Here is a 14,440-nt window from a genome sequence, read left to right on the forward strand (position 1 = left end):
AACACTATCTATCTTGAAAGATCTTCCTTAGTCTAAAACCAATATAAAAACAAAAAACACTCAATGAGTCAATATGTTTGTATAAGCATTCAGCAAGTAGTAAAGGGCATCAAAGACATTTGTATTCTTCAAACTCTACTATTCTTCCAATGCAGCCTAGACTGATTCAAATGCAATGGAAACTCAAGTCATTCATTAATATCATTTTTGAAGAAATTATTTTTATACCTATGTATTACCTGATGAATATCTCAAAATTTCATGGAAAAATATATAAAACTCAGTTTATTTGCAATATCACAACATTAACAAAAACCAACTAGAACCTATTTTTTATTTCAATGAAAATGATTTCTGTTTGCAAGAAAAAGAAATTAGGAAAAATTCTATGTCCTATGAAGGATATGATAATCTAGTATTTATCTGAGGTCAGACTACTTCCAACCTTAACTATCCAGAACATATTTATAAACCATGAAGTTGAAATATGATAAAACCAACTGTCAACTTAACACATTTGTCTTTTAGAAGGAATCTAGAGGTATTCTAGTCCAACCACCCTACTTGATGCCTTATACTACATGGAGTACAATGATAGGTGTTCATGAAAAGAACTCTGATCCATTAAAAACAAAAAAAGACTACCATTATGTTAAGCATTTTTACAAATTTACTTTCTAAAATTGAACACACAGAATAATGATTGCTTCAATAATCTGAAAATTTTAGTAATACATCATAACTAAATATTCAACATATGAGATGTTTTCAAATAAAATATTACAATGCCTTAAAGTGCTCCCTTTCTCTCTCTTCTTTAGCTACATCACGCTGTCCCTTAATCCAAGTACTTCACTGCAGAAGGCAGTACTCTCTCTTGGTAAAGTCCCTGGACACTAGTCAGAAAAACTGGTTGGTACCAAACTCTTTGCTGACTGCTATTCAGTTCCAACCAATTGTTGCCACACAGAAATGCTGTACCCAATGGAGCTGGAACCTCTAATTGATCAAGAGAAGCCTAAATACAGATTTTTATATAAAATATTCAAATTTGTAAAGATCACTACACTGGCCAAATAAAAATACATTTATTTGTGGCCAGATTTAGTCCAAAGATCACAACACCTAAGTTAGGAAAAAAATGAATCTGTATTGTATTTAAAGAATACAAAAATCCAAAGATATGTGTTCAGAAGATAAAAACTGTTCCTATTCAAATATTAAAAAACTTCCTTAATTTACAACATTAAATATTCATTTGTTGAATGTTTTTCTTATTTTATTTCTCCTTACTTCACTAAACGTTTTAACAATTTTTCTCTCAAAATACTCTGAATTTCCTATACAAGCTAATATTTCTAAGTCGTTAGTAATTCCTTTTTTAAAAGTATGAATCATATATACTTCAAGTCAAATAGCTATTAAAAACTGTTAAGAAATATATGTGGGAATTCATATGAGAGAGAGAGAGAGAGAGAGAGAGAGAGAGAGAGAGAGAGAGAACCCATAAATAGTCACGAGGTTGAACTCACAGCAGCCTCACCTGTACTTTCATGGGCAGTCAAACATTTCATCCATTTCTTTTTCCCCAAAGAAAAGAAGCATTCAGAAGAAAAGCAAGTCAGATGATAGTCTAACTCCTCTAGCCTTTATGCAATGAATAGGATAAATATTAGTCAAATAGAGATTATAAAAAGTATAGAAGATACTTACCTGGACTTGAAGACTCAACAGATGGCTAAGGGGGAGTGGGGGAAGGAGAGGAGAAAAGAAGAAAAATTAGCATTTTTGTGTATCCTTACAAATGTTACAGGAATTATTCAACAACTACAACTAATAACACACCAAAAACTACCGTAATTGTTAATGTCTGAGTTGTCTAGGACCGTGGTCGGCAAACTGCGGCTCGCGAGCCACATGCGGCTCTTTGGCCCCTTGAGTGTGGCTCTTCCACAAAATACCACGGCCTGGGCGAGTCTATTTTGAAGAATTGGCGTTAGAAGAAGTTTAAGTTTAAAAAATTTGGCTCTCAAAAGAAATTTCAATCGTTGTACTGTTGATATTTGGCTCTGTTGACTAATGAGTTTGCCGACCACTGGTCTAGGACAAAATAAAACTTCCCATATAATCCTTTCTGACATTATATTTATTTAAACATATAGGAAAATTGAAAAACACTCCTGAATCTAGAAACAAAGACAGTAATTTGGAATTGATTCAAATTTTAAAGGCTAATATGGGTGTCATAACATAAGTAATTTAAGAGAGATGATTTAGATCTTGACATTTTCTGAAATATTCCCTCCTATCAATACAGGAAAACTATGCACATAGTTTTGCTATCAAGCTGATCTCTGGTTTAACATGTGTGAGCCTAGACCAGCGTGGCTCAGTTGGTTGGATGTTATCCATTGCACCAAAAGGTTGCCAGCTGAGTCCCCACCAAAGCACATGACTGGTTGTAGGCTCTATCCCTGGAAGGAGGCATGCAGGAGGCAGCTGATCGATGTTCCTCCTCCTTCCTCTCTCTCTAAAATAAGTATTTTTAAATGTATGTGAGAATGGAGGTGGAAACAATTTAAGACATTATTTTAACTAAAAATTATATTGCAAGCAAGCAGAAGGAAAAATTAAAATGTTACTTAAGCACCAAACAGTACATTAGGTTAACTTCACTAACAAACAACATACTTGTAAATTATCACAAAATAAGCAGCCTTTCATGCTCTGGAGAAGTTAGGTTATCTGATAGACCACAAAGACTCCAAATTATAATGCTCCCTTTACTGTACCATTTCACCTCTCATAAATAAATTTAACCACATACATCTGGAAAACTTAAAGATAAAATTGTTAGCAACTTGTTTTATTAATAACACCACTTGAGAGTCTGTGGCTGTTTTATCTTAATTAAATTATAATGAAGTCATTTACAAACAAACTCCTATAAGATAAATTCAGTAAGAAACTCAAAAGATGCTTCAAATGACAAACTTGATGACTAAAACTTTGTCCATTCATTCAGAGCTATCTATTTTATGCCCAATAGAAGTAAGAGACACTGGAAGGCCAAAAGCACTAGAAAGAGATAGGGAATATTCTAGTATTTTCCTTCTTTCTCTTAAGTAAAGATGCAGAGAGGCAAGAACAAAATAGAAATGAGGAATGTGCCCAATACTTCAAAAGCTAGGTAACTAAGAAATTTTTGTAAGGTGTTAAAACTCCATTTTGAAAACTGTCCATATTATGCTACTGTAGTAAGTATACACTCCAAATTCCACGTGATGACTGAGAGTTCTCTTAAGGCACACTTTTTCAAGGGTCCTATTTTCTTCTTTTAATTCTTAAAAGAGAATGGTTCTTGCCTATAGCACTGTTTTATTCTAACAAAAGACTGGTACAATTTAGTAATGTATATTTTCAAGTGTCACCATCTTTAAGTTACTCTGCCACAACAATCAAACGAATATTTAGTATTTTTTAATTCATTTCAGCAAGAGATAGGAGGAGGGAGAGATAGAAACATCAATGAGAATCATCAATCAGCTGCCTCCTGCATGTCCCCTACTGGGGATCCAATCAAGCCTGCAACCCGGGCATGTGCCCTGACTAGAATCGAATCCGTGACTTCCTGGTTCATGTGTCAATGCTCAACCAATGAGGCACACCAGCCGGGCACAAGAGCCACTTTTTAATTCAGTTCCTCAATGGGAAGCTGAAGAGTAGGGTGAGACAACACAATAATCTATAATAATAAAAGCATAATATGATAATTAGACCAGACGTCCTTCCGGATGTCCTTCTGGACGACCTTTCGGATGAAGCCGGGGCTGCGAGGGCTGAGGCAGCTGCCGCAGTGGCGAGGGCCAAGCCCCCTTGCACTAATTTCGTGCATCCAGGCTCTAGTGTAACCAAAGGGTTTCTAGTTTGCTTAACATCTTTCAGGCAAAGCTACACATTTCTGGCTGAAAATGAATTTAATCACCACACAAATTATTGCACAGCAAATAAATATTTTCAAAAATTAATCTGTTTATTTCATGTAATTATACTTTATTTCCCAAGTTTAAGCACAACCTCTGTCCAAGACTACAATGTTCATGACTATCTTCATCTGGTCTCAGATTCACTATCCACATAATAGACTTACAATGCTGTTTTTCCTTTTTAGTAAACTTCTGAAACAAGTTTGCATGGCATAAAGAAGAAAAACCAGTATTTCTTTCAAATTAGGAGCTTAAAAGAAATGGTCCTTTGAGCATTCAGTCATTTTTTGAACGCTCCAATAATTATTCCATCTAACAGTCTGATAAAAAAGGCTTTCTGATTAAAAATAAGTTATTCGCCCTAGTTGGTTTGGCTCAGTGGACATGTGTCGGCCCACAGACTGAAGGGTCACAGGTTTGATTCTGGTCAAGGGCATATATACCTTAGTTGCAGGCTCTATCCTCTTGCAGGAGGCAACCAATCAATGTGTCTCTCTCACATCAATGTTTCTGTCTCTCCCCCTCCACTCTTTCTAAAAATCAATGGAAAACTATCCTTAGGTGAGGATTAACAACAACAAAATAAAATAAAGTAAAATAAAATAAAATACCAAATATTTCAAGGACTGGTAGCATTTGCAAATATAGCTGGCATATAATAGAACACCCAGTGTTGAAAGATAGCATTAATGATCATATTATGTCAGAAATACTGGAATGTTTCAAAAACCATGATTTGACTGATGGTATACCTAGATTAGGATAGGGGGATGGAAAGTAGGGATGGTTTGCCTATACATACACATTTTATTCTTCTATATTCAAAATAAAATTCCATTTACTGGTTTGAGGAGGGTTGGAATAACATTAGCTTCTTGAAAATAATTATATCTAATTAAATAAAAGATGATCATTAACCAATATCACCCAAAAAAATTTAATTTAAAACGAAATATACTATGACTGATTAAACAAACAAAAAGAGGAGCTTCTGGAAAACTAGCATTTGAAAACAGTTTATACTGTAAACATTACTTCTGCCCAACCTACAAACAAAATTATTATCTTTCAAAATATGAGTTTAATATTATAATACAGGGTATTTCAGTATGGAATGAGGGCATTTTTTATTTACCTATTTAAAACAGCAAAAGTAGTTTACATTTATATAGTACTACATTTTTTTCAAATGCATAGTTACATGATCATAACCATAAACCTGGCAATAATACCTTCCCCACCTACCTCATTTTATGTATCAGCAAACCCAGGGAGATAAAGTGACTTGATTAAGGTTCCATAGTAAGTGAAAAAGGTGGAACTAAAGCCTAGAGCCTGATTCCTTGTATACCTCCCAGGGAAACAACTACATAAAACAATTTCTCATTTCCTTTTTTCCTTACCCTTATTTTCTTTTTCTTTGTAAAATGGTTTATATCTGTTCAAAAAAGGTTTAAATGTGACTGCAAGTCTTTCATTTGTCATGTGACTCTTATCTATGTCTCCTTAGGAACTGGTATCTCTAACAATACCCTCCAGGAAAACTGCAACAATCTACCAGTAATGATCACATTAAACTGGAAATGGAGAAAATAAAACTAAACCTATATAGATACTCACTTGTAATATCTATTTTTAGAAAAAGTTCAAACTATAAAATGTAAGAAGTCAAGATTTTACCTTGGGGATTAAAATGTCTTAAGTGCACTCATACACTATTGGTAAAAAATATGAGTTGGTTTACCTGCTTTGGAGATCGTTTTGCCAAAATGAACTTACCCTACTGATATGCCTAATAAAGAACACCAAGATGTATAATGTTCATCACCACAAAGTTTTTCACAGCACAAAGTTGGGGAGAAATGTAAAAGTTCACCATTTAATTAACTAGAAATGGAAATACAGTTCTTCCAAGCAACGGACCACTATTAGTCCATTAAAAAAATGAGTGGCACAGACTTGTTTGCATTGAGAAAAAAAAATACACACACACACAGAGAGAGAGAGAGAGAGAGAGAGAGAGAGAGAGAGAGAGAGAGAGGAGAGAGAAATGTGTAGAGGGAGTCAATTGGGCTAGAATATACATAAAAATCTTTCCCCCCCAAAAGGATGCACAAGAATCTGTTACCAAAAGTTACTACACGGGAATGGGTTGGGGAGAGAAGGTTTTTTCATTTTACACATCATTTTGCTAACTACTTACAAACATTACTCCTTGTTTCTTAAAGTCAGTGGAGATTGTCTCCTGAAATTATGGGAGATTTTCATTTTCTTACTTTACCCTTTGATTGTTTAAAAAACCTAGTACTCACCACTATTTTTTTCTTTAACAAGTCTAGTAGTATAATTTTGAAAAATAACCTAGTTTTCTTTTAGGTATATACATATTGTTTTGAGATAGAAAACATAACACCACAGACAGACACATACACATTGAGTAGGCTAAATTAATTTTAAAAATGAACTCTATTAACTTTTATAGCAATTTTCATACTTTGACACATATAGTATACAATTTAGTCAATCAAATTGTTAAGAGTAGTAATAAATATTCAATGCCTCAGATGTGTTCAAATGTTTTAATATTTTTTAGAACACAGTGAGAAATATCCCATACACCAGAAAACTATAAATTGGAAAAGAGTAAAAAAAATAAAGTAGAATATTGCCATTATTTAAAAATAAAAAAAAAATAAGGTAGTAAAAACATGAAGGAATCTTTAGATTCTTTAATTCCAGGCAAACAAAATCATATTTTCAGTGAATATAACTATCTGAATTAAATTTTCCTCTCAAACCAATTCCACCGCCATTCTTTTAAGAGTTATCATCACCTACTTAGTAATGCAGATACTAAATTTCCCAAGTTTAAAAACAACCTCTGTCATGACTATCTTCATCTGGTCTCAGAGATTCTCACAGGTGAGTGTGAGAATGGGAGCCAGGAAGGAGCTAAGGACCCAACTCCGCAGTGGGAAAGGCAGGAGGGACCCTGCCAAGGGCTCGCCATAACCTCTTCACACAAAATTAAATCACCTCACTTTGCTGTTACCCTGAGGAATTCTAGAGCAAAAAAAGAGTAAGTCTTAGAGTAAAAATCAGCAAATTTACTCTAGCAGTAATAACTTAAAGGATGAATTGCTATATTAAGCATTAGGAATTCAAAAGTCTAGGTCCCAGTATTGTGTCACAGACTAACTGCAGGACCTCGGACGAATTACAAAAACTCTTTGCTTAGTTTCATTTTCTCAAAGATTTAAATTTCTTCAAGTTTAGTTTAAATTCCTTTGAGATCAAAGTTTTTTACTTTTTATGATTTCTCAGAAGACAACACTACTAAGGAATGCTTAGCTAAGTGGATGGGATATGTTTAACAGACTCTTCTAAATTTATTTTTAATCTATGACTATTGGGAAAAGAGGATCTCAACTTGCAAAAAGCTTTCTGGGGGTGCTATGAGTTCACATCTACATACCAGTAAGCATAATTAGAAGTCATTCTTCTAAGCCACAGAATAAGTATAACAGAATGGGTCCCTAGCCAACAATGTTACTTGAACAGTTTAATCACTACAATGAATTTTGAAACCGTTTGCTAATCTTTTGAAATGTACAAGGGACTCAATCTGAACTTCAAAAGCAAGAAATGTCTATGTAGCTAATTACTTTTCATAAAGACATCCTGAAGTTTCAATGGCAATGTTTTATTTCCAAATTATTTGGGAAACTGATTAGTCTCATAAGAATTCTCTAAGACGAATTCACTTCTACTAGTATATATTCCCCACCAACCTTTTCGACCTTATCAAGCACTTTACCTATTACTTATTCTGAATTAAACTTTTAAGTAGCTTAATTTCAAGTAATTTTAAGTAATCTCATGCATTGGTGTTTTTGATTACTTTTGATAAATCCTTACTAGCTCTAAAATATAAATACTAAAAATAAAAAAATAAAAAAAATCATTACCAGTATAGAAATTTAAGACTTAAATTCATTATAGTGAAACAAGTTTTGTCTAGAGTAGAAATTAATACTATCAAGAATAGCAAGATGATCACATTTCCTTAAAAAAACAAAATCCAAATATACTAAAAAAAAATGCTAAAGGAGTATGTTTTTTAAAAGAAATGAATGAATAGATGTGACAGTGTATAAACAGATTATGTACCATTTTTTGAAATATCAGAATACTTAAGACTAACACAGAAAAGCAAGCCCATTAAATTTTCTTCTCTTTATTTATATAACAGCACTATGGACTAGGTGAAATGATAGGATTTGTGTTATACTGTGGCTTTTTTTTTCCTTGAGAAAAAGTCCCTTATGTGTTTACAAACCCTGAAATAAAAGACAAATTGTTCTTTCCCAAAGGTCCCTACACCCCGTTCCTTATAAAACCCAAAGGATCAACTAGCCTTCTTTTAGAAGGTGGATAAATAACTTTAAGGGATAATAAAGAATAAGAAATATTACCAAAAAGTATTTTAAAAAAGGAGCATATGCCATTTCTTTGAAGCATATTAAATATGTTACTAGTGTTATCACAATTTGAAGAATCATTATTTACTTCCTATTATGGATTGAGATGACCAGACTAAGTATGAAAAATTGGTATATTCTATTTACATCTAAAGTAATTTGTATTCAAGAATTAAATACTTTTGGTGGGGGGCCAAAACAAGGCCAGGGTTATTCTCCTATGTAGGAAATAACAACAAAAAACCCCACAGAAGCATAGTACCTGTATTTTCTCTGGAGACATGCTTCTTCAATAACCTGTTTTCCCCTCAGATTTATCAAATAAAGGCATTTTACTGCTTTGCACTTACTGTTCTTTCGCCAGTTAGCTTCAATCCTTAGGTCTACTTAATCAAAGGTATAATAGCCAGCATCTGAATTATTTACCACATGTATCATAAAGAATGAATCTCCAGAAAGCGCACACAAAATCAAGTAAAAACCTAGCATTTTTCCTGCATCAAAAATTTTTAAATAACCAGTCTCTAAAATCATCTTTATTAAAATGTAGAAATCAGAAAATTATAATTTTTTCCCCACCTCTTCACCCGTTTTAGATTTTTTTGTAGGACACAGTGAAGTTTACTTCACTCTTCTTCCAAATTGACTGTAAAGAAAATCACCTACAAGAATTGAAGAATATAAAAGATGAATTTTTTAAAGACACCAGGTCACTAAATAAATGTGCTGAAAACAAAATTCAGGGTTTTTCTTCTTGAAATTGGTCTTCGCACGTGTTCCTACAGAATGAGAGTTCCAGTGTCCAAATGATGCAATTTTTAAGAAAATGAAAAGAACATACTTGAAAATATTAGTATATTATTTGTAATTCAAAACACATTGCTTTTCCTCTTATATTAGTGCAAACATCTTTAATTTCTAAAATGAGAAATAAAATGTTAATGTACTTCCATTTACATAATAAGTTTTCAGTATGCTGGGCAGTTATAATTTCTGGGTGAGGTGTTTTAAACTTAAATTTCACCATATTTTCATACACTTAGTTACTTTCCTTCAAGAATATCCTGCTTTAAAATATGACAACAGACCTTAAAGCTCAACCCATTGTGAGCAGTACCACCAGGGAGGAAACCACAACACCTATGACAGATAGCAAGCACAATGCTGCTTATCCAATGGATATTCACCGAAAGGGTGATCTGCTAAAGGCTATTTGATAAAACATATGTAAAGCCAGCTACCTACCACCCACCCCCCCCAGCCCCCTTACATATGAAGGAAAAAAAAACTTAAAACTCACCAGGACTAAAATTCTTTCAGCTAAGTGAAATAAATCCAGTCACATTTAAGTAAAATACAAAGTACTATGTTTTCTCCAATTCATGTGAAATTAAAATGCAATTCTTTAACCACAAAGAGCAAAGAAATGGAAATAATCTAAGACTAAATTTAGTTTAAAAAAAATTTAAATGTTTTAAAAAGAATACTGGCAGCAAACAATCCTGCCACAGCAAAACCTCATCCTCCTTTAATAGCACAAATATAAAGCCAGTTTCCATAACTAAGAGCCACTCCAGAAGACAGTTAACCTTTACGTCCCCCCACTCAACAGGTACATGAAAAGGACTCCAAATAAATATTTCCATAATTTAACCATGTTTCTGTATCCCAAGGTTTAAAAAGGAGATATGGTTTTGATGAAAATACTCACCCATGGATTTCATTCAGCAAGTAAGAAAGACAAAAATTGGGGGCCGATGGTTAGAATGACCTACTTCCTGAATCTGTGTGTGGGTGCCTCTGAGACCATGTAAATGTAATTCACCCAAGAGAAATGCCTTTATTGATCACTGTGAGTGGCTCTACTCAAACAAAAATCTAAATGTATCACCTCTTGAACGGAAAGGTACCTAACAAAATTCTTCCGAGAGTAAGAAAAAAAGTTTGTTTTTTTTTTAAAAAAATCGAATGTTTATGGTTTAAATCAGAAGCAAAAATTTAACTCTGCAGGTCCTAGGCTAAATTCACACTAGAAGACTAGATTTGGGGTGAGCGGTGGGGGCGGGGGAGGAGGAGGGCTGCTGCGGGGAGGGGGCTGCCAGGAAAGTGAAACCGGGGACGGCAGAAAGCAACTCCGCCGCAACGTCGAGAGAAAAAGAGGTTCTTTCTGCCTTGGGGTCGGGGGAGGGAAGTTTGGAGAAACGGGGAGACTCGCACCCTAGGCGGCTGGATGCCAAAGGCCAGGTTCATTTCTCCAAGCTCATCCGATCACCATCAGGGAAACTGCAGTTAATCAAAGGCCCCGGCACAGGCTGGATGTCAGCAGCAAGCGGGCGGGGAGGACGCGCAAGGCGCAACAGCATCTCGGCCCGGGAGGGAAGAAACTTCGCAAGAGGAAGAGCAGCTCCCCTCGGCCCGAGCGCCGGCCGGCGGAGCTGCCCCTGCCCGGCGGGCGCCCACCCCCGGCCCTCCGCGCACGCAGGACTACGCGGCACTCGACCCTCCAAACTGCCCCCGAAGTCCCAACTACGCTCGGCCCGTCGACCCCGCACCCATCCCAACTAAGTTCCGGGAAAAGCTCCCGCCCAGAGCGCGGCCTGTTCCGGACAACAGGTGGGCAGCGGCGCCGGCAGGGCCGGGCCTCTCCTAGCCAGGCCCACTCCACTCCTCCCCGGCCGGGGCCCGGGAGCGCCCGGCTCCGGGACGGGGAGGGGAGCTCGCTCCCTTACCTCCGCCATATTTGCCGTCCTGACGGGTCACATCTCCGCGGTGGCCGCGGCTGGGTCACGGCCAGAACCCGGATGTGAGACTCGGCAACGGGACTCCCGTCGCCGCGGCCGCCTCCCCGCTCCCGCCGCCACGGCCTCTGGCGGGAACGCGCAGAAGCCGCCCGAGCGCGCCCACCACACCCCACTCCGCCCCCTCGCGGCGACCCTGCGGAGCTGGACTGGAGGGAAAGGCCGGCGCGAGCGAGCGAGCGAGCGAGCGCGGGCGCGGGGACTAGTGCGCGGGCCCGCGCAGCCCGCCCCCGCCGCGCGGAGGGGCGGAGCCAAGGTGGGTGTGGAGGCGGGTGGGCATCCCAGCGAGGGCGCCGCCCCGGACCTCGCCCACCGGCGACTGCAGCCCGGAGACTCTAGAACTACAGAAGTCAAGGGAGGGTGCAAACCGCGTCTGGCAGTCACACCGCAGGGAAAAAGACACGTTATATTTTACACGTAGGCCTTTTTTTTGAAGTGCATTTGCTGGAAAACGGATGTTGCTGTAATGCGACAGCCGCCAAGTAGTACGCTATAAAGCAGTTATCCCTTTACAAATATATATATATATATATATATATATATATATATATATATATATATATATATATATCTCTGCTGACTCGCAATGGGCAATGTAAAACTCAGTATCTCACAATTTTAGCGGTATGGGCAGAAATTAAGAGAAGGGATTGTGTTAGTCTGCCATCTTCCCATCTCATTTGCTTTTCACATACCTGCTGCGATGCCAGTAACAATGTAAGTGTGCAACGATTGAATTTTGCACTAGAGAAAATTTTAAACGTGAAATATTGAAAAGCTGCTCTTTGATGGACATAATCTCTGACTTAACTGCATGGAGGGAGAACTTGCTTATTTGCAATGCCTAAAATGCCTGCAAGTTAAAAGTTTATGATATATTGTCCTAGAACTAACTGTCCTGGGCCATAATGCCAACTCTGATTGCCAGAGCCAAAAGATTGCAAAATACAAACATGTCTCACTTCCATTATTTAGGCACATATTAGCTAATGCAAACGTGATATTAAAAAGTACATTAACATATTTTACTAAGCCAGGAGTTTAAAAGTCTTATTTCAAAAAGACAGTTTCCCGCCCTCCCCCAAATGTACAAGGGTTCCTTTCAAAGCAATTTTTAAAATGGCTTCCAAAATCAACCAGTTAAATATGAAAATTACTCATTCCCTTCAAATAATATAATGCCAGTGCTACAATATATTGCAAAAAGTTGCACATAGAAAAATTTGTCTTTAATACTTAACTTACAATGCAATATGGGGGAGGCTGTTTTCTTAAGGTATTTGTATTCCCTTAAAATTCTAGACTCTGTAAGCAGTTTCCTATTTCTAAAGATGCAACATTAACTTGAAATTCTTATGTCCAATAATAATTTGTGCATTTACAGGTATATGAAGTAGCTGCTAAGTGAAAGGACATTACCTGGTAATTTGACAGGAAAAGAGTCCATAGACAGTCTGTAAACCAATTAAACATAAACATCTGATGCACATTTTCTACTGAAAGAAAAGCAAGGGAAAGAAGAGAAAGGAAAACTTTAAGGTTCCCAAATCTACAAACAATTTTTACCATTAACTGTACTGTACAGTATTTTCATTTTATTTTTTAGAATACTTATATAAAAGTGTTTTTCAGAATTCCTTGGGGGAGGGAATATGTTAGCATAGATATATAGTTTCTAAGTTACCTACCCTGTTGAATTACCTTAATCCTTAGGACTCAAAATAAAAATGGCTTTTCAAAGTCAGTTCATAGTCACATAATTTTCACTTTGAGATGTTTGATGGGAATGGCTAAAGGCAAAGAACAGTGGATATGCAGAGACTTTAGGTGGGTAAAGACAAAAATAATGAGGGGCCTTGAGGTAGAAACTCAGGCTTTATAAATACCATGGTGATAAAGGAGGGTTTTCCATTTAAATGTGAAAGCATATGAAATTTATGTAGCTGGTTACCAAAAGGAAAATTTTAAAGCACTGTCAAAATGCAAGGTACAGAAATAATTTGCTTGCTTAGACCTATTTAATCTTTGATTCTTCAGTTAAACCTCAACAAAAATCCCAACTGATAAAAAGCTAGGGATTCACAGCCTCTTAAGCTACTTAGTGAATTCTGAAGTTGTCAGGAAAATTGAGGTCTGAGAAATACTTGAATGGGTATCTATCTTAGTGACAAATGACCTTTACATTTATTAATACTATGTATTAATTTTACTAATTTTAAGTGGCATTATGGTATAAAGGAAAAAAATTCCCTCTACATTTTTCTTCTTCCCGCCTTTATAAAGGTGGGTTCAGTGATTTTTTTTTTTTTTTTTTTTTTTTGTTCAGAGATTCCAAAAGTAAAGAGAAACAGCTCTAGTATTTTAAGTCATCAGTAAGACATGACTACTATATTCAATACAGTCTACTTCCATTTTATTCTAGTGATATATCTTTACAAATTTTAGGAGCCACCTTAAGGAAAGTCTTTTTCAAAACTCTTCCTACCTCTTCAATATCAAATATGTAAAAATTAAGTATTCGTTAGCCATAGAATGTTAGTGTTGGATGGGACCTAAAAGGTCCTTTGGTATATTTCTCCCCTATCTAGGTAGGAATCCCTTACTATGTTTCCCCCCTCATTACCAGGCTTTTCTGCCTACACCTCCAATGACTCACTGTGTCATGAAGAAGCTGCTCTTTTAAAAAATAAAACTCTAATTTTTGGAACATTCTTTTTATTAATCCAGTATCTACCTCCTTGTTACTTCCATCCATTACTCTGAGTTCTTCAGCACTTTGGATTAATACAACAGATGTCTTCTTTGTATTCAAATGCAAACAGTCAATATTTATACTTGGGTTAATAAAAATAATGGTGAAAGTCTACTGATACTAGAAGAGCTGAAAACAGGACATGACAGAGTTAAAGGCATGAGAAAACTCACCAATATCTATGAGTTGCGTAAAAATATTATGGTTTACAGTATTTATTAATGTAACATTCAAAATGGTAGTTCTGTTAATTGAAGTATTATGTTTAAAATTAAACTAAAAAGTGTGGTTAATTCCAATTTTATGTGAGGTTTGTGGCTAATGTCCCAAAACAAACAAAAACTTCACTATACAAAGCCTGAATAAATGCCTCTTTAGCTCCCATTCCCCACCTAAAGGCTTCCTATTTTCAGGGAAACTAAC

General features: G+C 36.3%; 1 protein-coding gene across 8 annotated transcripts in view; it reads right to left on the reverse strand.

Moving 5' to 3' along the window:
* MIER1 (MIER1 transcriptional regulator) overlaps positions 1 to 14,440 on the reverse strand; it is a gene marked incomplete at its 5' end in the record, with an annotated part of 61,462 nt that overhangs the window by 42,551 nt on the left and 4,471 nt on the right. For 2 of the 8 annotated variants that reach the window (XM_079777600.1, XM_079777605.1), the window contains one exon: positions 1,714 to 1,738. In XM_079777600.1, coding sequence (XP_079633726.1) covers positions 1,714 to 1,738 — 25 coding nt within the window. Of the gene's footprint in view, positions 1 to 1,543; positions 1,581 to 1,713; positions 1,739 to 9,046; positions 9,085 to 11,196; positions 11,750 to 12,684; positions 12,815 to 14,440 lie in introns of those variants that run through there. The other 6 variants (XM_079777607.1, XM_079777606.1, XM_079777601.1 and 3 more) reach the window with 6 other exon arrangements.

Source organism: Cnephaeus nilssonii (assembly GCF_951640355.1).
Source record: "Cnephaeus nilssonii genome assembly, chromosome: 7".
Lineage (NCBI taxonomy): Eukaryota > Metazoa > Chordata > Mammalia > Chiroptera > Vespertilionidae > Cnephaeus > Cnephaeus nilssonii.